At 42.6% G+C, this 25,366-nt stretch overlaps 1 protein-coding gene across 1 annotated transcript in view; it reads right to left on the bottom strand.

Annotated features, from left to right (window-relative positions):
• Positions 1 to 15,892: 15,892 nt before the first annotated feature.
• The window catches only part of LOC129382569 (uncharacterized), a 29,592-nt gene continuing 20,118 nt past the window's right edge, over positions 15,893 to 25,366 (bottom strand). Inside the window, exons 12-16 of the mRNA XM_072288993.1 lie at positions 24,734 to 24,757; positions 24,362 to 24,385; positions 23,557 to 23,580; positions 21,445 to 21,471; positions 15,893 to 15,915 (exon numbers count right to left, since the gene is read on the bottom strand). Of these exons, the coding sequence (XP_072145094.1) occupies positions 15,893 to 15,915; positions 21,445 to 21,471; positions 23,557 to 23,580; positions 24,362 to 24,385; positions 24,734 to 24,757 (122 nt within the window). The remainder of the gene's footprint in view (positions 15,916 to 21,444; positions 21,472 to 23,556; positions 23,581 to 24,361; positions 24,386 to 24,733; positions 24,758 to 25,366) is intronic.

Here is a 25,366-nt window from a genome sequence, read left to right as displayed (position 1 = left end):
CACGGATAGATGCGAGTTCTGCAGCCGTCGATGATGTAATGCGGTGGGGGAGCTGTGCTCTCGGGGTCTATAGTGTGGCATAAACGATTTCCATGTTGATGTGCGGCTGGTGAGGTGGCTACCAGGACTTCATCTTGTCGGCTCATGTGACGCGGGCAGGAGGTTGCGGACGGAGGCAAGCATGGACGTCTGTATATATATATATATATATATATATATATATATAACACGCACACAATCGCATGCATGCACGCATGCATACACCCACACAATAAAACATACGCATACGCACACACACACACACACACACACACACACACACACACACACACACACACACACACACACACACACACACACACACACACACACACATGCTAACCATCTTGGTGGCTTTGCGGCTATGGTGTTGCGCTGCTTAGCACGAGGTCACGGGAAATATCCCGGCCTCGGCGACCGGTCTAAATGCAAAAAAGGCCCGCGGCCCGTGCATTCGGGGCACGCTAAAGATCCCCTGCTGGTCAAAATTAACACGGAGACACCCACTACAGCGTGCCTTATATCGTGGTTTCGGCACGTGAAACTCCCCAATTAAGTTCAAAACACACACGCACACTAAACACACAACGCGCGCTATCGTTACAGTATTAATCCGAACGTGTTAGCGCAAGTGTGTCTAAGTCACAGCAGCCGAACAAGCCCGGCGTCGAAATCTCGTCCTTTGTTCTCTGAACTCAAATGTAAAAAAAAAAGAAAAGAAAAAAAGCGCGTATAATGCGCAAAGCTTCATTTCATAATAAATGTTTTTTGCACTTTACGGCGAACTAGCTGCCTTCGCAGAAAGTTTCTTTTTTTAACGAATCTGAAGTCCCATGCACATTTGCAACACCGCCGCTGTTTTGGGACGTAAAACCGAGCAGTCTTCCTTCTTTTTATTTTCGTCGTCGTGATTTCTATCATTAATGCTCTAGTTTTGCAAGCAATACTTCGGTGTTGTGAACGTCTGTGGTATTTGTAGAAACAGTTTTTTTTATTGATTTCGCCTGAGACTAATGCGGTAGCTCAGTGCTTTTTTACATACGGGGATTGCACCGACATAAAGACATGTTCACCACATTTCATTCTAAGCAGAAGAAAGGATGTACAAGCGTTGCAAAAGAACCGCAACGACCCAGGGCTCCCTATTTTCATTGAAAAAAAAATTAGTAAAAATAAAGACTTTCGTAAAAGGGAACGACCGATAATGCATTTCCGACTAGGTGCATATTAAGACCCGTCGGCAAGCTCGAAAAGTGATGTGTGGTGCCTAGAAACTGCTGCTTGCTAAGGTTTCTTCTGAAAGATTACAGCCAAGACAAATGGTGCTCAAACGCCGTTGCTTTTTGTCCGTAGTAAGTTTAGAGACTAATGCATTTTTTTTTCTCTTCAGGCAAGCATTGAGTGCTCAGGCGGTCTGCATTTCTGCCAAGACTTCGTGTCGAATGTCGGTTTCTATTTTTTGCAGCTGTTTTACTGCGGCTTTCCGTAAGTGCGCATTACAGATTACTTCTTTAAGTGTACTGAACGCAATCCATTAAGTTTTGAATGCGTACGATAAGAGTCAGCAAATAGAACCACAAAAAATAGTCGATCTTGAACGGTGTTGGTAGAAATTAAGGGGCCACTCATTAGTGTGCTTCATAGATAAGCTTAACGAGGGCAATAGCGCGATTAGAATGTCAAGTGACATCCAAATGGTCTAAAGAGCAAAATGAATTAGAGATGTACGCCGTATGAAAGACATAAACATGGAAGGACGTGCGACTAGTAGTAGCCTTATGGCACTGTGGGAGCGTGTCAGAAGTGTAATTATACGATCGCACTGCTGATATCCAAATGACTTATTGAGACAAATGCTGCAACTGCTGTAGGCGAACACCCTATACCTTGCCGAGTCATTACGCAGATCGCGGAGAAAAGCATAGATAAGTTATTTCGCTTGTAAACGGATTCTCACGGATGACAAAACACGTCCTGCACCCCTATGATCCCACCCCTGCCTGGCCTTCTCTGTGGCTAACACATTCTGTCCACACGAGCTCGATATATAGACAGCAGCTTTCCGGCTCCATTCTCAGGCGGTCGTAGTCGTCACGAGAGGCTCTGAACCGGATGTACAGCCCTAGTGCCGCCTTTTGGTTGGCTGTTAACAGTAATGCTGGGATAATATGTCATACAACGATTTCTCGTCAGTTACCAGAAGTGCCGAAAGGATGCGTTTTCGAAGAAAGTTGCGTCTTTTTTTATTGGCTACCGCGATTCCTAGCGTCGCCAACATAATGATGAAGTTGATGTGTAGGTCCAAGTGGCCCTTGACGTGCCGCTTGGATTGTAACAAAGATGACAATCCATAGGACATGTCATTCAAGTAGAGACACTGATGTACCCATGGTGTTGCGTATTAAGTGAAATATAAATGCAGGGATAATATCACGCTTCAGTTTCGTTGCTATTCCTCTTAACGCTTGGCGAGTGGTCCGAGTGGTGTTCCGGCCAAATTTATCACCGTGATCGGCCAGCTAATAAATGTGGATGATGGGAGAGGAATAGAATCGGGCGAAAAGGAATTGTTACATTATAGCGGTCACCAAGACGGCTCAGCTACGCGCTAGGCACTGCGTTATGTATTAGCTCTTAGAATGAATATTAGCCGGGCCGTGCCTTTTATTTCTCCATTGGTGTAGATATTTGGGCTTGTTGGTGTAACATCTTGACGTTCTTCTTGTAGCGCAAAAAACACGAGGACTCCAATAAAGTTAACAAGCCTTCGCCGCATGGCTTCCTCGCAATTCATTGGCATATGTGCAGATGCGTTCCGCGATTTGAAGATACAGTTATTATCGGGAGAAGCAAGTGCGACTTCACTCGTCTCATCATTGAAAGTGCCCGCATTGAAGAGTTTGGCAGTGCTTGTGTTAGCCAGTCGTCCTTGTCATTATCAATGAAACAGTTGTAATTACTGCACATGCATTAAGTATAATAGTTTTTGCCTAGTCTGCAAGTGAGTTGTACTATCAATTGCTGTGTTACCTTGTCAGTAGACACGTGCTTAAAAGGGAGAAAATGTGAGGGTATTAAAGTGGCCTCTGTCCCGGAAATAAATTGTTGTTGGAAGTTAGCCTGTGTGTGTCTGTTTCCTCTTCTACGTCCTCGTGTTTTCAAAACTTCAAAATCTTATTTCTCATTACCAAAAAGCATGCCTTTTAATGTATCACAATTCTTCGAAAAGAAACAACGTTTTTTTTTTAATCTTTACGTAGAGAGGAGGAGAAGGGGGAAATTTTGTGAGGAAGCACAGAGAGGGTTGGCCTGAGGTAATGTCCTCTGGTCTGCTACTCTGCTCATAGGAAAGAGGATAAAAAGTGGGGTACAGAAAGCGATGATGAGGATGTAGACAGTCAGATGTGCGATTATATGCACGTTCCGGTCCAAAGGGTCCGTTCACAGCCTTCAATCTAGCTAGGCCTGTGTTCATTAAAAATTCTAAGAGAGCCTTAATTGCTCGCTTTGTTGATATTATGCCCGGCTGAAGCCATGTAACACGCTATCACTCAACGGCTTGTTATTAATTGGCCCTAACGAAAAAGTTAATGCCTGTCGTTCACGGTCAGGACAGGCAAGAAGTATGCGCAGATCGTTGAAAACGCTGTCCGCGTTGATATGGTGCACTTAATAGCACTCCTAACAAGACAAGGGGTTCATACAGTTAGTTGAAGGCTTAAGCTACCAAAAATGGGCGTACAAGCCTATTCTCGGCCTGGAACCGTAGTGATTCCATACAGCAATTTGTTTCGTTCGGTCATTATTGAGCATTATATAGCATGACAACTCCTGGGTTACTAATGTCAAACGTGCAGCTCATGCCGGCATTTCCACTTCCCTGTATTTCCCAATTGCTACAACACAATGAAGAAACTAGCCATTGCATCGGCAGGTATCAAAAATATAAGCATCCGACAACATTTCATAGCGACATTTTACAATTGTATGGATGATGTAGAATATGATCATAAGGCAAAAAGGCGCTTGCCACTGTCTATTCTGTAGCAGCCCACAACGGGAAGTACCCAGAAGCAAAATTGTTGCTGAAATCGACACTGTCATCGCGCTGTTGCCTTCTGCCAAGGTCAGGAGGTGTCGTTTTTAATTACCACACAAGAGTTTCCAGCCAGCTGGATGCGTTCCCCAGGCTTACTTTTTCTTTTTTGCCTTGCTCGAGAGAGGGAGACGTTCCGCCGAGAATTATATGCTCGACTACCACGTTCATTACACTAGCGCCAAAGAAGACAGCAGTGCGGAAAGAGAGGACGAGAGCAATCTTTCTTCGCCGTGCCCCCCTAGTGGCAGCGGACAACAGGCGTGTGCGAGGCGAGACGGCAAAAAACGTCTGCGGCGGGAGCACTTATTCTTCTCGCGTTTTGGCTTCGGCCTGTCAGACGCGCCTGAGGACCGCAAAGGCTGCAGATATTTCAGCGCTGGGCGCTTATTTGATTCCGCGCCCCGAGGCGGGCTTGTCCGGCTGCAGAACTCGTGTGCTGATTAGCTGTCCGCGTGACGGGAAGCTGCCTACGTGCTGCATTGCCCGCGGTAACGTCAGAGTTGATAAGCGCGGGCGCAGCCGTAGAAAAGGCGGTGGTCGCCAACCGACGTTGGCTGGCCATGAGCTCATTTCACGAATGTTGCTGCCGGATGGTGACTTACACTGAAAATGAAAGATAAAATGAAGCAGTTAGACCAAGAATGAGCGCGGCTTAGGAGAAAACTATGTTTGGAATATGCCTTCAGGAAGGAAGAAAGTAGTACATTCTTTCATGTTGTGCGTAGTTACAACTAAACCTTTGTTGCACATTACTGCGATATTTTCATCGTGCGAAAATCCTTCAATAGCACCCCTAGCGAACCAAAACTTACTTGCAGTTCACGTCGACGGTGTCTCTTTGACGGCTTTAATCGATACCGGAGCCCAGATATCCATAATAAGTGCTAACTACCGTCGTCGACTGAAGAAGCGTCTCATGCCTCGTGCTACTGCACGAGCCATACACGTCGCCGATGGCACCACTGTTGTCGTCACTGGTTCTTGTTGCCATCAGCAGTTCTTTTTACAGTGCTTACCAATTGTCCCAGTTACCTTATCTTTGGACTCGACTTTCTTGCGGCGCATTCTGCTCTGATCGACTGTTCTGCCGGCACCGTTGCCTCTAACTTCCACTTCTGGATATTCATGCCGAACTCTCGAACAAATTCAGCACTACCACCTTCGTCCACCTTCTCCCTAAAGCCTTGACTTTTGTCAATTAGCTATCCTTTTTACCTATGCTCAATGGGGATTACGTCGTCATACCTATTCCCGATCTCCTTTTGATGTGCGATATCACTGTGCCCACTCCGTAGTAAGCGTTGTCGATAACCAACCATGCCTCCCCGTTGTGAATTTTGGCCTGGCAAATCAAGTTCTACACCAAGGCATATCAGGTGCCACGCTGCGTGCTATAGCAAACGACCACGTTACGACTTTTTGAGTAGACGTCTACTCTGATCCTTTAGCATGTCCGCAGGAGGCAATTTGCCTCGACGCAACATTTAGTCTGTCGAATTCTGCAGACCTATTGTGTGAGCAAGCAGTAGCTCCATGCCGCCTTTTGGTTTTCTACTGCGACATCTTCGACCTCAACAATCGACAATTGGGTCAGGCTTCACTTGTCAAGCATCATATAAATGCTGGTCATGCTAGTCCCATTCATTGCCGGCCATATCGGGTGTCTGCAGCAGAGCGTGAGCTTATCCAAGAATAAGTGAACAAGATGCTTGCCGTAGGTATTGTGGAACCCTCGTCGAGCCCTTAGGCATCACCTGTTGTGCTCGTTAAAAAGAAAGATGGCACGTGACGTTTTTGCGCAGATTACTGTCATTTAAACCGAATTACCAAAAAGGAACATTTACCCTTTACCTCGCATTGACGACGCCCTCGAACGTCTCCACGGTGCCAACTAGACTACGTCAGTAGACCTTCGACATGGTATCTGATTTCTGTGGATGAAAAAGACCAAGAAAAGATGGCGTCCAACACTCCTGATGGTCTAAATACGAAATTATGGCATTCGGTCTATGCAACGCCTCAGCAGCCTTTGAACGTATGGTTGACTCTTTGGTTCAAGGATTCAGCTGGTCAACGTGCCTTTGCTACCTAGACGACTTTCTTGTATCTTCCTTTACATTTGAGACGCACATTGAGCGTTTGTCAACTATTTTTCAAGTTCTCCGCAAGGCTGGGCTCCAAATGAATTCGTCGAAGTGTCACTTCGGCCGTCGACAGATTACAATTCTGGGCCACCTCGTCGACGCTTCCAGTATACGACCCTCGGCCTGCCAAAACTTTTCGAAGCTTTGTGGGACTGCGCTCTTATTTCCAACGGTTCGTGCAAGGTTCCGCAGTCACTTCCCAACCACTTACTAATCTTCTGAAGAAAGATGTGTGGTTTGCGTGGGGTCGCACTCTAGCTGCCGCTTTTGCCCACCTCAGCACCACTCTCACCACGCCACCTATACTGGCCCATTTTGACCCGTCCTCGCCTACAGAGACCTGTACCGACGCCAGTGTTCACGGGATTGGGGCCGTCTTAGCCCACTGCCAACGGGGACAAGACGGTGTTATCGCCCACGCCAGGTCATGCTCACTTCATCCGAAAGTACGTTGCAGGGTGTGAAAGTGCCAGTGCCGAAAAACACCACCGATGCTCCCTGCCGGGTGCCTTCAACCGTTCGACGTCCCGTTAGAGCCATTCTTTCGCGTTGACTTGCACTTACTTGGCCGTTTTCCTTTATCAACGTCTAGCAACAAGGGGGTTGTGTGGCGACAGATTACGCCACGCGCTACGCAACGACAAGAGCGCTTGCAACAAGGTGCGCCAGATATACCGCCGATTTTCTTCTACACGTGACTTTACAACATGGAGCGGTAAAATATATCTTGTAAATCGTCTTCAGTATAATTATTCGATCGTTCACGTAATATTTTGTCAGCAGTGACCATATTGGCGCGTATTCGCAAAATATTCCTTACGCTAGAGTTGTTCGCAAGAGCAAATTCCAGCTAATCCTGATGTTGAGTATATTATTAGTGGATACGAATTACCAACCGAATAAAATGCTTACGAACGAAAAACTTCGTGAATTCAGCGCTTGAGACACGCTAATCTTGCTGCTAGAAGATGCTTGCTGTATGAATCACACAAATAGGCTTACTGGCAGCAGAAATCAATGAAATTTTGTCAAAAGTAGGCTTCTGAACATAGATCGCTCCAGGGCGAGCATACTGTAAAAATTCGTTTCAGTTGACCCTTTCTTCTCATCCATTGATCACAGCCGGCATATCCCTGGGATAACGTGTTCAAGGTGATACACGAACCAATGACGAAGTGCGAAAACAAATGATATGAAAATATAGTCGTTGCGTTATTTATTCAGGTTAATTCAAAGGTTCGAAGTTATGTGTGCAAGAAAGTAAGAGTCTGCAATTCCATTTGAGAATCGCTATATTCAATGGGAAAATGATCAAAGCCGATGTTTACCATCGATATTTAATTGCCTAGACTTGCATGTAACATGACAAGATCTTAAATTTTGCTTTTAGGGCCACGTGTCAGGCTTCTATTTTAACATATATCTGCTATGTGCTATATGCTATGCTGGCTTGGAAGTGATCGCATAAATTATGCTTACTGGTTAAACCTTCAAGTAATCCTTGCTATTAGTTGTCCGTTTGCGCCAAAGCTTCGTTTAGTTCATGGCGCTGCTAGCAGTAAAATCAGCCACGAATGATTGCATCATTGCCTGCGGCTTTCGTGCGTCATCTGTGATCAGCATGCAATTTTTCACTGCGGCAGATATCTGCCAACACCTGAAAATGTCGTGAAAATGTACTCACTCCCCATTGCGGATCCGCAGCAGAGCGTTACAGGCGCCGGTTGGCGAATCGGAGCAGGTGGCGTCATAAATTCGGGAACGCTCCGTGACGTAATGCGTGCATCATTGCCTTTTATGCTCGCACGCTCCAATAAAAATGTTCGCCCGTCACGTTTGCACCTTTCGAAGTTTCATGTGCATAGGTGACATAAGTTTGCACCTTGAGTGACTACAAAAGAAGTTGCTTTCTGTGTACCAGAAGATATCCATTGCAGAATTCCTCTGCAGTTTCTGGACGACGTAGCAATTAATCTGTTTCTTTTTTTTAAAGTTTATTTACCACACAAATACACTGATGTATACAAAGTGGTGGGGATGGCAGGATAAAAGCTGCCTAACGGCAGCTTGACTAGTCCTACCTCCCCGTGAACAACAGACAGCAATATGGCAACATATTCGTTGTACATACTTGTGGCAAGTTTTCGTATGTTTCCCCTTCTCCCCTTCTCCTTCTCGGAATATTCACCGCCTTGCATTAGTGGCCCTACAGTGTTCTGTAAAGAAGGATGCGATGCACAGCAGCGTTGGCAAAAAAAAAGCAAGAACAAAAATATTTGTCGAACTTTGGGTGCACGTTAAAGAACCCCACGTGGCCCAAGCGTGTATTCGGAGCTCTTCACTGTGTTTTTAAACACCGTAATGAAGGTGTATTTCTTTGTATTGATTAGGCATGTTAATCTTCTGCAATCCTTGATTCAAGAAAGTTTGGTCTTCCGAGCACGACTCAACTGAACGCAAGCGAAATAGAAGACATATTTTCATGCTCTTTAGCTCAGAACGGGAAGGCTTAAAATCAGCGCGCGCGAATAGGCAACGCTGAAGGTAGCTTGAAAGTGCAGCGAAATCGAAGCTGTCAGATGAAATCGCATTCAGCAAGTCTCACTGTGACCATGCGTGCTTTTAAAGCTCTATTGCAACAACTCCCAGAAGGCGGGTAAATATGGAATTCCGAGATCAACGAGATGCCTTCACTTCTTGCTCGCAGTCTTAGCACATTCAACGGATCATATTTACCATTTACGCCGGTTATTACATTGACTTGGCAAGAAGACCCTTCAGTAATTTTGGCGTATCGGGGCGCTATTACTCATATTTGTGGGTTCAAAAGACACGCATGCGAATTGATCTCGGTGATTTGCAGAAATGATACTTGTATGTATTGAAGTGTAGCGCAGGCTGATGTTCCATTTTTATCTGCAAATATAAACCTTAGAGCAGGGCGTGCTCTTATGGCTGCATTAACTCGTAGATCATGTGTACGGGCTTAGTTCAAATGTCCCAAGTTTCTTAACCATGTCTCTAGCCACAGCCGCAACTATTCTCACATGAACAGGATACTTAAGTACTTGTGTCCATTAGTGCAGCTAGTGAAAAATTAGTGCTCACTGAAGGCGTGCAGTTGTTTGCAATGTCGTGTTTACTGTATTTCTTTATTTGCAGAATAGGTAGTGTAAAAGAGTTGAATGGTGGGCTAGTAATGATTTTGACAAGAGAACCATATTGAAATACAGCCCAACGGAACGGCACAACAGAAAGGAAGACGAACACAGGCGCCTGAGTTCATCTCCCTTTCTGTTGTGCCGTCCCGTCGCTCTGTATTTCAAGACGGTTCTCAGGTAGTGCATGTTTCATAATTCTATTCGTTTGCAATGTGTTATCGCATTCACTGAAAGTTATTCTACATTGAATGAAGTTACATGTTCTGAATAGCCTGATGCATTTCATTGAATAGTTGTTTTTCTTTGAGGTACGTTTAACAGGAGGTATCACATTGTCTAATGAAGTTACATGTTCTGAATAGCCTGATGCATTTCATTGAATAGTTGTTTTTCTTTGAGGTACGTTTAACAGGAGGTATCACATTGTCTTTTGACTATGGAGCTTCCTGCATTTATTTATGCTTTGAAGTATATACTTCAGAATTATGAAAAATTGAAATTGGAATTTAGAACTAACCATCGGCTCGATGGGGACTGAATGAGTATTGCCCACGTAAACTATTTGATCTTGTCAGGAGTTACAAGATTTCACTCTCAAGAGAAATGCTAATTATTTAAATTTGAATTAGCATGGCTATTTTCATTCATAACAATCAGCTGAGGGTCCATTTGTTATTTTTACTCGATTAATATCGCTAATTCACATTCAGTGCTACGGTGAATGTACGAATAAAATACAACCACTATGTTCCATTTTTTTATAAAGAGATAGAGCATAAACAATCTTGGTCAAGATATCACTGGCAATTTTTATGAGACAACTGTAACGATAACCCAGCTCAATACTCTGTTTCCAACAGAGTATTGAGTAAATGCACAGTATTAACAACAAAAAAGCATTTATCAAAAGGGAGCATTGCGATATAACTTGAAGTACACCTCGTTTGCCTTGACTGGGAAAATCCGGAAATTTGATAGCTACATGCTGCTTAGTAAATACACAATTACAACTTTCTCGCACACGCGACGACGTTGGTCATTAAAGGAAAGTTGTAACTACGTTTTATTTGCACCCTGGAACTTAAGAAAATTGACATTTGCGAAAAACTTGTGAATTGCGAGTTTTCTTAGAGTTGAAGGGTTAGCAGATAGGTAATTTGGCGCCCTTGCTCGTATTCCTCTGAAGTGATGATATCTACAAGATCTGAAGGAGTTTTCGTTCTTCCCGCAGCTGTCTTTCCCGTTTTTAGCCTAACATCTTTTTTGTCAGCTTTAAGGACATTCAGAAACGAAGTTTCGACGATCCGGAACAGAATTTAGAACAAATTTCACCACTGATGCTGCACAATCACTCTCTGTGCTTTTGAACAGTTTGGATCGATACTGGGCTGCTTATATCAGAGCCCACTGCGTCCCTATTAATCTTCAAACCGCTCTTTTCTTCTTTTTTACGGCAGGTCTCTCTGGGCTAATCACTTGGGCGAGTCCTTTTCCGATGTCCGGCATGCTGGTGCTTTTTAGTGCTGCACCCCTTCTATTTCGATGTCACGAAATGTGAGCGCCGTGTTATGTTACCATTCCGTTCTCACCGCTCTCGCTTTATCAGCAGATCAGTACCCCAAAGCGTTACAGGTACAGGTATAGCGAAGGGTCCGCATTTCTTATATTATTGTGTCTGTTTCTGCAGCAGGTGAAGTGGAAAAGTGGTAATGAGCAAACTCCAGCACTTTTGCGCCCTTTCGGCTGGGTATAACGAAGTATATGCATCTATTGCAGACTACAGTTCTAGTGCGTTGTACCCATTATTTTGATGCCAGATTCAGGGAAGAGAGCATTTATTTATAATTTTGCGGAAATAGTGCAGTAGAAAAAAAAAAGAGAGGCCAATTTATACACTGGCATGTTCCCTTTCTTTTGCGTGTTTACAGTTTACTTTCCAAGCGTACTCCTCGTATACGCCATTGCCTCCTTTAAAAATGGCATCGAATTGAACAATTAACAAACTGCGGCTGCGCGAATATACTACACTCTGGCACATGAGTGCGGCCAAGCGTGCACACGTGGTCGGCCCTACGCAATATCCTTTTTTAGCACCGATTTTTTTTTTTACCTCAGGCCATCCTTACATATCAGTTCATCAGCGATTTCTGACGCCAGCAACTCGGCTTCGTTCTCTGGGATTGAGAACGTAGTACCCAAGTTTCTGAACTACAGCATAGCAAATGTAGACGGCCTGAGAAAGCTGGCAGTCGCCGTACACCCGAGGTTCCACAGGGAGGATGTGTAGCCCGACATTATCCAAGACAGAAATGTAATTTATATTGGCTAATATAACACCATGCGGTTTGTGGCCAGGAGGCCTTATGCCTATTGCAGGCTCCCTGTCATTCCAGTGATGATACACAAGCTAACATAATGAGCAAAACGAGAACAAGGTAAAAGCGGGAGCCAACGTTTCGACGAAGGGACTTGCTTTTTTTCAAGGCGCCTTGAAAAAGACTAGTCCACTTGTCGAAACGTTGGCTCCTGCTTTCACGTTGTTATCGTTTTGCTCTTCGCCTTGAATTTCCATCTTCCGCCTTCCCCTTCTTTTCCCACGAACTAACACATGCACAGGGACCGACACGCACACAACATTCACTAGCACGCAAAGTGTCAGGCTACCGTAGTGTATGCTTATTGTTGCTGATAACTAAGATTGCTGGCGAGACACTTCAATGAACAATGCTAAACGTGAATCTTGTGATGGTAACCTTGGACACGTTGTGCGGAGCTTACTGTAGATTTTCGGTTCGAATTCCTGCGACACAAAATGGACCTAGTGGTATGCGGGATGTATAACGAGAAATTGTATACTACCCTGAATACGTACACTCGTTGCTTGTCAACGCTGCCGGAAATTTTCTTACTTTCGAGTTCGTAAAGAGCACGGCACACCTTCTTAAGAGGAAGCTTTAGCTCGGGCCCAACTCCGACGCGGCCCATTCAAATACATGTAAAAACGCAAAAACGTTTTTCTGAGATAACCCCTGAACCGATTTTAATGAAATTTGTTGCATTTGAGAGAGAAAGTTAAATTCTAGTGACTGTTGGAAGCGGAATTTTGATTTAGGGCTTGAAGTTTGTTAAAAGGATTTTCAAAAATTGAGACGTATGAAAAAAATGGAAGCACGAAGTTTACAAACTAATAGCTCTGCATTGAGAACAGATATCGCGATTCTGTAAAGGGCATCCATTAGACCATTCAAAGCGGACAAATTTGATATTTCAGTTTACATCTTACGTGAATTTGTTACGTTGTTTACAAGGGTTCTGCAAAAGTTGTAATTACACATTACTCCATTTTTCGAGGTTCATGTGTAACATACCAATTTTGTCCGCTTTAGACGTGCTATCAGGTACAATTCACAGAATTGCGATATCATTTTTTCTTGCTGAGTTACGGAGTTGTAAACTTGATAGTTTCGTTTTCTGAAAATTTGCGATTTTTGCCAAATTTTTATAAAAAATTCACGACATAACTCGAAATTTCGAAACCAACAGTCACTAGATCTTAAGTTTTTCTTTTAAATGCAACAAACCTCGTCAAATTTGGTGCAGTGGTTGCCGAAAAAAACGAATTCTCCTTTTACGTGTATTTATATAGGAGCACCCGAGCTAAAGCTTCCTCTTAAGCAGGCAACGTTAGACGCGTTGTGCAGAAAAAAAAAACGAAAACCAAAACAGAACGAAACTGTGCTGCCCTCCCGTTTAACGACAAAGAGATACTGCGATAGGCCGTACTTTACAGAAATAAATACGAAGTATTAAATGGATGGGCGGGACAGTTCCCGAAACTGTAATGTAATCCCCCAAAACACATGCTACGACATCAGGACTTCACAATTACATTTCAGAAAATACAAAAGAGGTGGCATGTTGTATTTAAAATGCTTTTGCTGACGACGCTTTATAACTTTGCTTCATTTCTTGGGAGTTGCAGCACTCGAAAATCTAAACATAATACCTGTTGTCGACTTGTGCGATTCTTTACTAATGACACGCTACAAACAAGGGATTAAAATAAACAATCTGTACTTGAAGAAACTTGCTAATTTTACAAAAAGAGTGAATGTTTATGATAGGCGCGAGATCACTTTTTGGTTTTCGTCACGCACTCGTACTAACTATGGCCGACAAATGATACATTGCTTAGTCTTTTAAACCACCAGCATTGTTTACAGTAGGGCAGCTATTGTTTCTTTTTTGATGTTATTCGGAAAAGTGAAGTATTTCCTTTTTTGTGTTAGACATTTAGTACTATATTTCACATGTATAGTTTTTGTCATTGTATGCTTGTCGCATCCGAATACTACATACTTGCTCGAATAGTTCGAATACTTGCCCCTATCAAACTACATTATCAGGTACAGACACGCCAAGGTTTCTGAGGCTTTAGTCTTTGCCTCCAGCATTTTCGTGCATGCTATACATGTACCATAATGCCGAAAAGAAAATGAAAATGAATGAATGAATGAATGAATGAATGAAATCTACAATCCGACTGCGACGCGAGCAAGAAAAAAATGCATTCAAATCTTGATAATAAGTGATATTGAACGTCGTCTTCCATTTTTCTTTTTCTCTTATGTTTGGGCTACACCAGTTTTAAGCAACTGGGTAAGTTAAACAGGATGTTCCGGCTTACAGAGTTTTGAGCAACAAAGCAACACGAGTGAGCACCACCTCCGTTTTGCCTAGTCAAACAATAAACGAAATATAGGACCTGCATAAACAACGGTGGCGTATAAGTATTTGGAAAACACGCAGGCGTCGCAGTAGAATAGCGCATGATAGTAAACTGTTCGTTTGAATTAGTTTCTTATATTTGGTTTGCTCCCTTATTGCGCCACTAGGTATGGGCTCATTCTTGGCCAATCTCCCAGAATAGGTGTGTGTATGACAAAAGATATATAGAAACCTGAAATATATTTACATACATGTCGTACTTCTCTCTACATACACCTCTTCACTATTCCTAACTTCAATAAAGAACTCAGTGGCGATCTAGCGCTACATATATATATATAAATATATATATATATATATATATATATATATATATATATATATATATATATATATATATATATATATATATATATATACGTACTGTTTAGGCTCTCCCATTTCCTATCTACCTCTACCACGAGAACAACTTCCCACATTTCACTGATATACACCACTTAGAGCGCCGCTCTTAGGCCCCATTCTTGCGGAGGGGGTCGGCGTCCTTGGCGTTATCGAGCGAATGAGCACAGCGAAAGATGACAGAGCGAATGCGGAGCGCAGCGGGCATGAAAGGCGGCGATATCAAAGAGAGCGCGAGAAGGAAAGCGGAGGAGGAGGGTATGGCGAAAGCGTGGGAAGAAAAGCGCAGTTCCGCGCAAGACGGGCTCTGCGGCGACGATGACCACTATATGGCGCCAGAGTGGCGCGCGTCGTAAGAGGCTATTGGAAGAGAAGTAGGGAAACGACAAAAAAACGGAGACGTACAAAAGCACAGTTAGCAATAGGGGATCAGAAAATTTGGGTGTGGGAGTTTATAGTGTTTATTTCTTATTCTTTATTGTTTAACTTAGGTAGGACATTAGGCAGTATAATAGCAAGAGCTTGGTGGCGCAACCCACCGCCCCTTTCCAAAGGGGACGCTCATAACATCCATCCATCCATACCATCGTCTGTTCACCGATATGACACCACCGATACCATATATGGAAACAAGGAGCTGTATGAGCGAAGGTCTGTCTTCAGCAGCTGCTGTGAATCGCGCTCAAGCATCACCCACGCGCTCTGCCTCTCACTAACTCCCTATTAGCGAGGCAGTCGCGACACACTTAGCTCCGTTTGCAACGTGCCGCGCGAGACAGATTGTCCGCGCCAGCCAATATATCAAGAAATGAAAGCACGTATAAAGCTACGCCAAATTTCACATTAGGGAGTATCGTGATCGCAAGTAAATTTTTTCCACTTTGACACTCCCAATGCTGACGAATTAACATATAACCTTCTTCTCCGTGACACTGCTGCGTCGCAGTCTCGTTGTGCATCCGCAGGAACTGGTGTTGGCATTTTGCCATAGGGTGTCAGTGGCGTAGTGTGTAAAAATTGCATGACATTAAGGTTGCGACCTGTGTGATGCATAAACACTGAACGACATTACAACTCGAAATGGTGAAAACAAAGACAATCGTCGCCGTCACGTTATGTTGTACAGATTTTATTCAACCGCCTCACGAAAGCTTCGCTTTACATATGCCGCATGTTGTGCATTGGACCCTCATTTCTCCGCGGTGACGTCAGCTATACGTCACGATCTATCTAGGCGGTTTACACCAACCTTCCTTCACCCTTCTCCCCCCCCCCCCCCCTCGTCATCAGCCGGTGGTTACCGACGGCACCGTTCAATTTCAGCTCCCAATGGTGCTCTCCCCTGTAAAAACAGAGAAACAAAAAGCAGAATTGTGTCACCTTGCTGCATCGCAGTCCAATTTCCAGTGAAGCTGTCCCTGTCGAGGAAGTTGCACTAAGAATTTAAGTGGACTGTGATTAGGCAACACCATGGGAAACGATGACTCACTCATTGACAACATCACTCACTTATAACACTTTCGAGAACCTGCTTACGGTATTGTTAGCAAAGACCGTATTACACGCATACAATTCACTTCGCGTGTACATCGGCGATAATGTTCCTCTCATTTTAATCAACTTTGATCTTGGAGGCTGGTTTAGTTCTCATAGGAAAGTGACTTGAATTCTGCGCCTTAATTTAACCATACATTTCGAACTTTGCCTAAGCACCAGCCACAACGTGGCCACTATTTCAACGAAATATAAACAAGCTGGCTCGTTTAGTTTCCAGAGGCCACTCTGGGAGCCCCTTGTATAAACCATAACGATATAGAAAAAAGTAAGCGCTAAATTTTCTGCAACGACACTGTCAAATCCAGAAACGCTCCACACGTCACCCCTAACATTGCTCCCATTTCCACCGAATGCGAACTGGTTGTCACGTACAGTTCTTTTAGGAATGTTAAGACGCAACATTAACGGCCGTATAATGTTTTCGAGACCTTTTTTACAAAAGCTGTAATATATTATTATGCGCTAAAATTTGCGTGCACGTCGGTGATTACGTTTTCCCCATTTTCGCTAAATTTGATGTGCAACATTTATAGTTTTCCCAGGTGAGCGGGCTAACTTCTGCGCCATTTGCAAACGCACTTAACTTGTAGAGCTCCGGAAAACTTGCATAGGGAAGTTCATTGGTGTGCTCTGGGTGCGCGGCTCTGTGTACGCCTCTAAATGAAGACACTTTATAGTTATGTGTTAAAACCCTCTGTCATGTCATGTTTTTATGCTTTACTTTCCGATGTCTGTGAACCCCCCCAGTGTAATGCCGATAGGCGCTGGGGGCACATGATAGTTTAGTTAATAAATAAATAAATAAATAAATAAATAAATAAATAAATAAATAAATAAATAAATAAATAAATAAGTAAATAAATAAATAAATAAATAAATAAATATACGAATACTGTACTTAACCCAGACACAACTTTACCTAAACATCACCCGTTACCTGCCACCTATGACCACGAAATATAACGAGGAGACTTGTTTATTCCACCGAGGACTCTGTGGGTTCCTCATATATAGCATCAAAATAAGAAGAGAATTATTTTCAGAGCTCCCAATTCAGTAACGTGAAAGATTTGCCGCAGATTGCGTATGCCATGCGCCCAGTTTTCGCTGTATCCGAACTTCGTGTGGCTTAGAGTTTCCTATAGAGACATTGATAAACATAGCTAATACTTGTTGTACAACACCATCGAGCACTTGATAATTTAACGCTCTAGCGTAACTGGCCGGCTCTCCAAATGGGCGGTGTCTGAGGCCGTCAAGCATTCCATACGGCACTAAAATTGCTCAAACTTTGTCTTACATTCTTTGCAAAGTTATCCCTTTATAATTCAACTTCGCAGTTGCCCTTCAATTCTGCTTCCTGTGGCTGCCTGCCGCAGGTTGAGGACACGCGTAGACTAGGTAGGAGTCGGGCATCGCTGCCACGTGAACAACTGGAAGCGTTTTGCATAATGAAAAAGGGTGATGCTTGTGTCAGTGTTCCGTTGGTCCCATTGCAGAATATTGAGTATCCATTTTTAAATTCGCAATGGTGATTTGTAATTTTTGGTCTTGATGGCATGTCTTGTCGGCTTGCACTGAGATAATGCTGTATTTTTCTTTATTACACGTGTAGTGCACTAGATGGCTGTGCGCATGTCAATCCTGTTTGTATAAGTATCGGTCTTTCTATAGATTCAGTTGTAAGTTGGCGCTCTTTCTGGCCCTTCTTCTTTCCACTTAGTTTTGCTGCGCCAGAAGCCACATTCCACAGGTTCTAAGTTCGCTCCTTGAAAGGAACCATTGAGAAAATTACAAGTTACCGCCGCGCCGCAAGCTACTGTGCCAACTGTGACTGTATCATATGATGACATAGGTGTGCTCGCAGACAACAGAGCAAAAAAAAAAAAAAAGAGCGGTGTTGGTGCTGAACGTTTTCTCCTACACACAGAACAGACGACCGACATTCGATACTTACTTAGGAAGCGTCTTCGGTTGATCTTCAGCCGAGGATCTAGAGCGCTGCGGGACTGCCGGAAGCTACTCGACTTTTTAATCGAAACTGTTTGGGATATCAGAGGCAATAGGTCAGCAGGACAATATTTGCGCCACGCTGGTTGTCTAAGAGGATAACCTCATCTTTCCGGAGAGGAGGTTGGACTTGCCATTCTGTCCCTGCGCATACTCTGCAGTTGAGCGATACTGGGCTAAGTAATGAATTTTGTTTTTATTGATTAAAGATCGGAAGTTTAGGCAAAATGCATACTTTTTTTACGTCTTTATCAACGCTAGTCAACACATGAGCACGAACTAATGGCGTAGAAACATTTTCGTGGCACTTTTAGTGAGCCCTTAATTGCCTACTTTGATATTGGTGCCTGTATTGGATTTGCAAAGCGAAAAAAAAACATTTGTGGTGTTTTGGTTCTAGCCTTATTTTGTTCATAATGTTATTATGCAATAGGCAACTTAGCTGAAGGTAGTCGATTACCACAAACAATTTCGAGGTGCAAATACCATTGTTAAGAGCTTCGTAGTAGACGAGAGCATCGCTGTGAGTAGGGTTCAAGCTGCGCTACGCAGTGATACAATTGAAGGTGTCCTAGCATACATTGCACCGATTTCACGTTTTTGGCCGACATCGTCGAGACGACGACGCCCAGTCTTCGACAATACAATCATCGACATACCTGAATGATGGGACGCAACCCTTACCCAGAATTGGGGGATAACTGGACTTTCAGGAATGGTTCGCCACCATCCCTAATGGAACTGTTACCGATAGAGTTTGAAACTTCAATTTGTATATGGCCAAAAAATCCGGGGTTTTCGATACTGAGAAAATCACCAAAGGTTCTGACCGGCGAACATTCTGCAATTCGAAAGTTCAATGGTTCATGGAACGTGTCGAACTGAAAATATGCGCCGTTAACTTCAGTGGACGTTGAGCATTGCTTTTCTACATGCAAACTGATGCGCAGTGATGAAAGGCAGCACATGAAACTCGAAAATCTAGAGGTAGCGCTTGTTTGCCACTGCTTTCACAACTTTTTTCGTGGAGCTTAGTTACAACTAAATTTCAGGTACATGTCGTAACCTGCGCCACTTGTCTCATGGCTTTTTATCGAGAAAATAAGACTAATTTGACAAAACAGGGGTTTCATTATCTGTATTCCTTAAAAAATCAGATCAAAGCAAATTAAACTTATTTAACACCACAGGGATCTCGAGGGACGCCGACAAAAAGCCTATGCGAAGGCTTCGAATGAGGTCTACGCCTCTGCAGATACTTCGGCTCTACAGGGATTTAAGCAAACGCACAAATATGCATAATAATATATACACAACAGCTGCCATACCATTTACGCAAGGTATATAGAAAAAAGAAGCATTTATATGTATAGGCACCTACTTTGCACACGGAAATCAACTACATTGCAAAACGGTATAAATGCACACAGTCATCATCGTGTTTTTTGTGAAGATGGCGTAGATTGTAAATCACAGGAGGCGAGTTATTTCATAATCTTTTGCGACCATAATTAGCACGGAGTTTTGATATGAAGCATTGGCTGCCTGTGCGAGTGTTGTGCTTATGGTGCGTGTTTGTGTCTTAAGCTTGCCATTGTTGTAGTAAATCAATTGCCTTCCCCACTCCTAATTTGTATTTTCTTACCAGTATGTTTTTGTATAGGTCTGTGATTGGAATTATGTCGAGGATTAGAAAAGTCTGTGCGACATACAGGGAATATGACGAATAACACACTTCTAAATTGGCAGTGGCAAATTGGTAGTGTCCCAAACTAAGAAGCAGTAACGAATACTTGAGTAAAACACAGCATCTATAAAATCTTTTGAATGTTTTGTGGCAATAGGTAGTCTTGATAACATGCGCGATAATTTTGCCACCTTGTTGGGAACCATCTGTACATGAATATTCTAATATAAATGTTCCTAAAAAACAAGGCAAGATTTTTTAGATCAGGAACAAGTTGTACAACGCAGGGGGTCGGTGTTTAGTATCAAACTTGGATCAGACGTTAGGTTCTTATGGAGGTCTATAAAAGGACGGCCTTGGTATTGACAAAATTTACTAGTAATAAATTAGATATATGGACCAACTGTGTAGTAGCTTTAGAGTACGTAGCATTTTTTCAAGCTCGAACGTATTAGGTACAGTCAAAATAAACTAGTGTCATCAGCATATATTATAAATTTATTTGTTTATTTATTTAAAATACCTTACAGGCCCAGAGAGCATTGAGTAAGGGCGTTGTAGTTATTACAATGAAAGTACAAGCAAACTATTAAGGAACATGACTACTAAGCAAGGGAACATCGAAACGTAACTATGTAAGTTTCAAAATACAAATCAAGGCTCCAACGCAAGTGAACAAATAAAAAACGATGAAGAGCAATCAAAGGACAGTGTGAATTATTTATAGAAGAAACAGCTATGGCCCCAAAATACTTTCTTGGGAGAAAATAGCAGTAATGAGTTGAAGGTCAGGTAAAACATTATTTACTACCACTTGCTGATAGCGAGAGAGTAGTCATGACGTAATAATTCAGAGAATAATGTCACGGATTCTAAAAGTCAAGTCATGAAGTTATATTTCGTGGTTTATGCTGTCGAACGCCTTGGAAAAATCTACAAAAATTTTGAGTGGAAGTTCTTTGAGTTCAAAGACGTTAAGAATTAGTTCCTAATCGTAATTCCTGTAAACTATAACTTCAATAACGCAATATCATAATTTATCCTCAAACACACAGTGAAAGTTCTCATAATAGAGCCTGTACGCGCCGAAACGACAGTATTTGGCGCCTATACGGGCCTGAAATAAGAGAATGAGTGCACGTTATAGGCGCCTAAAGTAACATTTATTATTGCCTAAACTTCCGGTGTCTACTAATGATGTTACTTTCAGTCTCACAGGACTATGTAACGCCGCAAAGCTTGCCTGATAGGACGGCCTCACTCGCCCACCCCTCCCCCCGTCTCACATGGAAAAACAAGTTTCAAACGCCACAACAAAAAGCGTATTCTTTGAGATCATCTTTATTTACTTATTTTAATTTTCCTATCGTCAGGGCCTATTGGAATTACGAAGAGGGGGTTTATTGAACAAAACAAACAAACAGAAAGCAATAAGTAGGGTTAAATTATACAACGAAGCTCCTAATTATACAATGTTAGCTAAATATTCACGAAACATGGGGTTAGCTTTATTAGAGACAACAACAACGGTAAGATGGTTTATAATCTCTCATGTACGAGGCAAAAATAAAAATAAAACTATGAAAAGGTTATTGCGTTGCATAATTGGATACCTACTTTGTGATGATGACATATGCGATGGGTCTGAAAAAGATTAGTGATGCACCTCGTCAAACAGTTGCAATCGAGACCCTTTTCTATGAGATGCTATAAGGGGAGTGCGAGGGCAATTTTTCTAGCAGAGACATTCGGAGTTAATTTGTAATAAGACAACATAGTCTGAACAGAGTCATTCAGCACAAGGTTCAATTAAAGCCACTAAATTGTCGCGACTGTGCTCTCATAGGACAACAGCATACTCTGGTCTGGAACATAATAATGTCTTGTAAATAATTTTTTTAAACAAGAAGAAGCAGTATAAAGCTAACGACGCACATTGTAAGCATACGCTTACCATTGTCAGAAATCGCGTTAAACTATAACCGTGAGGTAGACTCCGAGGTAGTAAGGGTTAAGATTCAAAAGAAATGTTATCCACAGTAAAGACACTGGCTTTTAGCAGTTCGGGAAAGACGCCTGACTGTGCACTTGTTAATGTTTGGAATCAGGAACCATTCCTCGCACCAGGGTTATATAACACGGATATCAGATTACAAAAGATGTATTGTCGTGGTCATTATTTCCCGACAAATAACGCAGTTGTCGGCGGGAATGAATGTTAGAAGATATCAGGGATGGGAGGTCAAACAATTTTTTGATAGCTGTATTTAGAGAGACGTCCTTGGCGCGAAACGTTGCGCCGGCTACTCATCTTTTTTCTGATATAAGTTGTGTTTATCAACCTCATAAAAACAAATAATGAAGGAAACACGCACAGGGACATTCGCGTACTCGAAGTTCCCGTACAAGAATGTAAGTGTTGACGCAATGTAAGTCTCCATTCAACATAAACGTTCACACATCAATGATAGATATAAATATGGATGATTGAAAATCATTGCTTTAGGGGGATAATAATATTGTAACTGTTGTCACCCTAGCAAGTATTCAATATTTATGTTTCTGCTCGTCTCTGAGCGCATCAAACATCAGACCACCGTTTCTTCTTTAAACAGTGCAGCTTAAGTCGGAAAGCAATTCATAGCCTTCAAATGCCTCGACTCGCAGGATTCCTCACTAAATATATAAAAAAAATGAAGGCCGAGGCCATTCATGATTGCAGTTAGTTTCGAAGACCACCTGTTTGGCGATGTTCACAGGGGATGATGGTGGATCCCCATGATGGTCAGGGATCCCCACTGTGTTACTTGTCCGTTTTCTTTGGACATTCAGCATTGTCTTGATTACGTACGAGCCTTCCACCAAAATGAAAGGGACCACGCACATTGTTTTTAAGGGGACAAAGTCGAAAATAGCATACATGCAAATGTGTTCAACGGGAAAGCTGCTTTCTGCATATCCGAGTATCAGGACACGGTTTCACACACACAAAAAAGTTCTTGCGCTAGAATTTCTCGTACGAGCAAATTTGCGCCAATTCTGATGCTGAACATACCATTAGCGGAGGCGGCCAGCCAATGACAAAGATCACTTGCGAACGAGCACGTTTCCGAAATCGGCCCCAGATTCGAATAGATGTACCACGATATGTAATGCCTGCCTAAGAGCAAACTTGGAGTTCCTCTGCTGTTAAGCACGAGTGTGCTGGCTGTATAGAATCATTGTAGAATGAGTGTACATTTTAAAATAAATTGAATTGTGCACACTGTGACCACTGAATTTTGTTCAAATACTTTGCAAGACCGCTCTTCCCGACAAGCTTAACAACGACAATATGAAAACGAGCTACAGGCACATCGGCTGGTAACAACAACGGCTGAAAACATGCTACTAGCCAAGGAAATGTTGCACTGCGCAAATCTGCCAGATCAACTACAAATAAGTGTCGAAAACTGTGGACGTACAAATGCGTAGGACAATTTCTGCGGTAGTGCCGCAATGTACCATATGCTTATCCGAAAAATGAATATTCTCTGTGCCACAACTTTTTTTTTTTTGGTAATACGCATTACTTGTAATTATGGTGCTTAGACTCTGTGAGTAACTGAAATCACGGCGATGCCTTGAGCCTCTTTTGATGTCACGTAGTACGCATTAATGCCACGAAAGCTTGTTGTTCTCAATAAGAAGCTTGTCTTCCAATCATGATATGCACGAGAATTGGCCTACCTTGCCTAGGCATCGGCGATGAGACTGTAAACAAAATACAGGTGCTTAGCTTACTACCACGTCATCTACCACTGCACGCAACTTAACGAACCACAAGAAGTGACCAAAGCTTGGTACACACAAAATCATAGGGCAATTTCTGTGGCAGATTCTGTGGCAACGTAAAATACGCTTGCTCGAAAAACGATTATTCTAAGCATTACATCTTTCTTTTGTGAAAACTATTCTTCGATGGGAGGTTGCTTACAAGGGCTTTAGAAAATTGAAATCACGGTGATGTCTTAAACCTTCTGTTGTAAGTTATATTGCCAATTCATAGGCAGGATTTTTACGAAAGCCTGTAGCTCCGCAAAACTGGCTTGTCTTCAAATCATGCACGAGAATTGAACGAGAATTGGCTTATTTAGCTTATGCCTTGGCGGTGAGGCTGTAAACAAATTACGAACAGATCGCCTATATATTGCAAGGGAATCTACCACTACTAATACCTGCTAAAAGAATTGCAAGGACTAGCGCAGTAACCAGATGCCTACAAAAGCGTAGGGTAATTTCTGCAGTAGATTGTGCGGGAAGGTGACAGACGCCTAATCGAAAGGGAGTTTACTGAGCAACAGTTATTCTTTGATAAGATGTACTCTTCGTTGTGATGTTGATTGTATCACTTTCAGGAACCTGATATGAAGACGATGTCCTAAGCGCGTGTAAATCAAGTCTGTAGTGTATCCACAGGCATGCAACATATTGTTGGCTGTTGCTCGAAGTAATGGACTTTTCATGTCATGGATGGCCAAGAGAATTGCCTTACCTTGAGCAGGCATTGTCGATGATGCTGTAAACAGTACATCGCTCATTACAAGGTACTCTGCTACTGCGTGTATCTATTAAATGAATCACAAAGAAGCGATGAAAACTGTGTACATACAAGATTTTTGGGACATTTAGCGGAAAATCGTGGGGCAAGGTGACAAATGCCTAATTGAAATGAAAACCTTCTCAGCAACACTACTTTATTTTGTCCGATATATTTTTGTTGTGGAGTTGCTTAAGCGCTTTTCAAAGAATTCAATTCAGATCTCCCTCTTTAAGTATTACAGCGTAACCATTCAAGTTAAGACACCCTGTTGTTTAAAATACCGGGCTTGCGTTGAAAATGTTATGTAAGCGAGAGTTGTCTTACGTCGCTTGGTCTTTGGTCGTGGATCTGTAAACAAATTTCCATTGCATTTCTCATTACAAGGCAGTCTAACACTACGCATATCTACTAAATGAACCACACAGAAAGATGTGTGCACACAAAATCGGAAGGCAATTTTTTACAGTAAATTGTGTGGCAAGGTAAAAAATCTCTAGTCGTACAGCGGATCCTCCCAGCCTCACAACTTTTTTGTTAGACATATTCTTCGTTGTGATGCTTCTTATAGGCACACAGAAACTGAAATGGTGGCGAAGTCCTCAACCGCGGCTGGTAACTTTGTTGGCCTATTCAAAGGCGTCTTTTACGAAAGTCTTTTGCTCGAATTAGCGTTCTTGACTTCAACTCATGATGTGCACGAGAGTTGGCTTAGGCATTGGCGACAAAGCTGCAAATAAATTACGGTTACATCACTTTTTGCAAGACAATATACCACTGCCATGTAAATACTTAATGAATTACAAAGAAGCAATGAAAACTATAGGTACATGCAAAATGGTCAAACGATTTCTCCAGTAAGGTGCGGGACAAGGTTGCAGATGACTGCACGAAAAGAAAATCTTCTGATCATCTGTTCTTTCTTTTGTAAGATATGTTCTTCGTTGTAGCGTAGATTAC

The sequence above is a fragment of the Dermacentor andersoni genome, chromosome 6 (assembly GCF_023375885.2).
Source record: "Dermacentor andersoni chromosome 6, qqDerAnde1_hic_scaffold, whole genome shotgun sequence".
NCBI classification, from domain to species: Eukaryota; Metazoa; Arthropoda; class Arachnida; order Ixodida; family Ixodidae; genus Dermacentor; species Dermacentor andersoni.
Note: the sequence above shows the minus strand (reverse complement) of the source record. Positions and strands in the feature narration are given on the sequence as shown.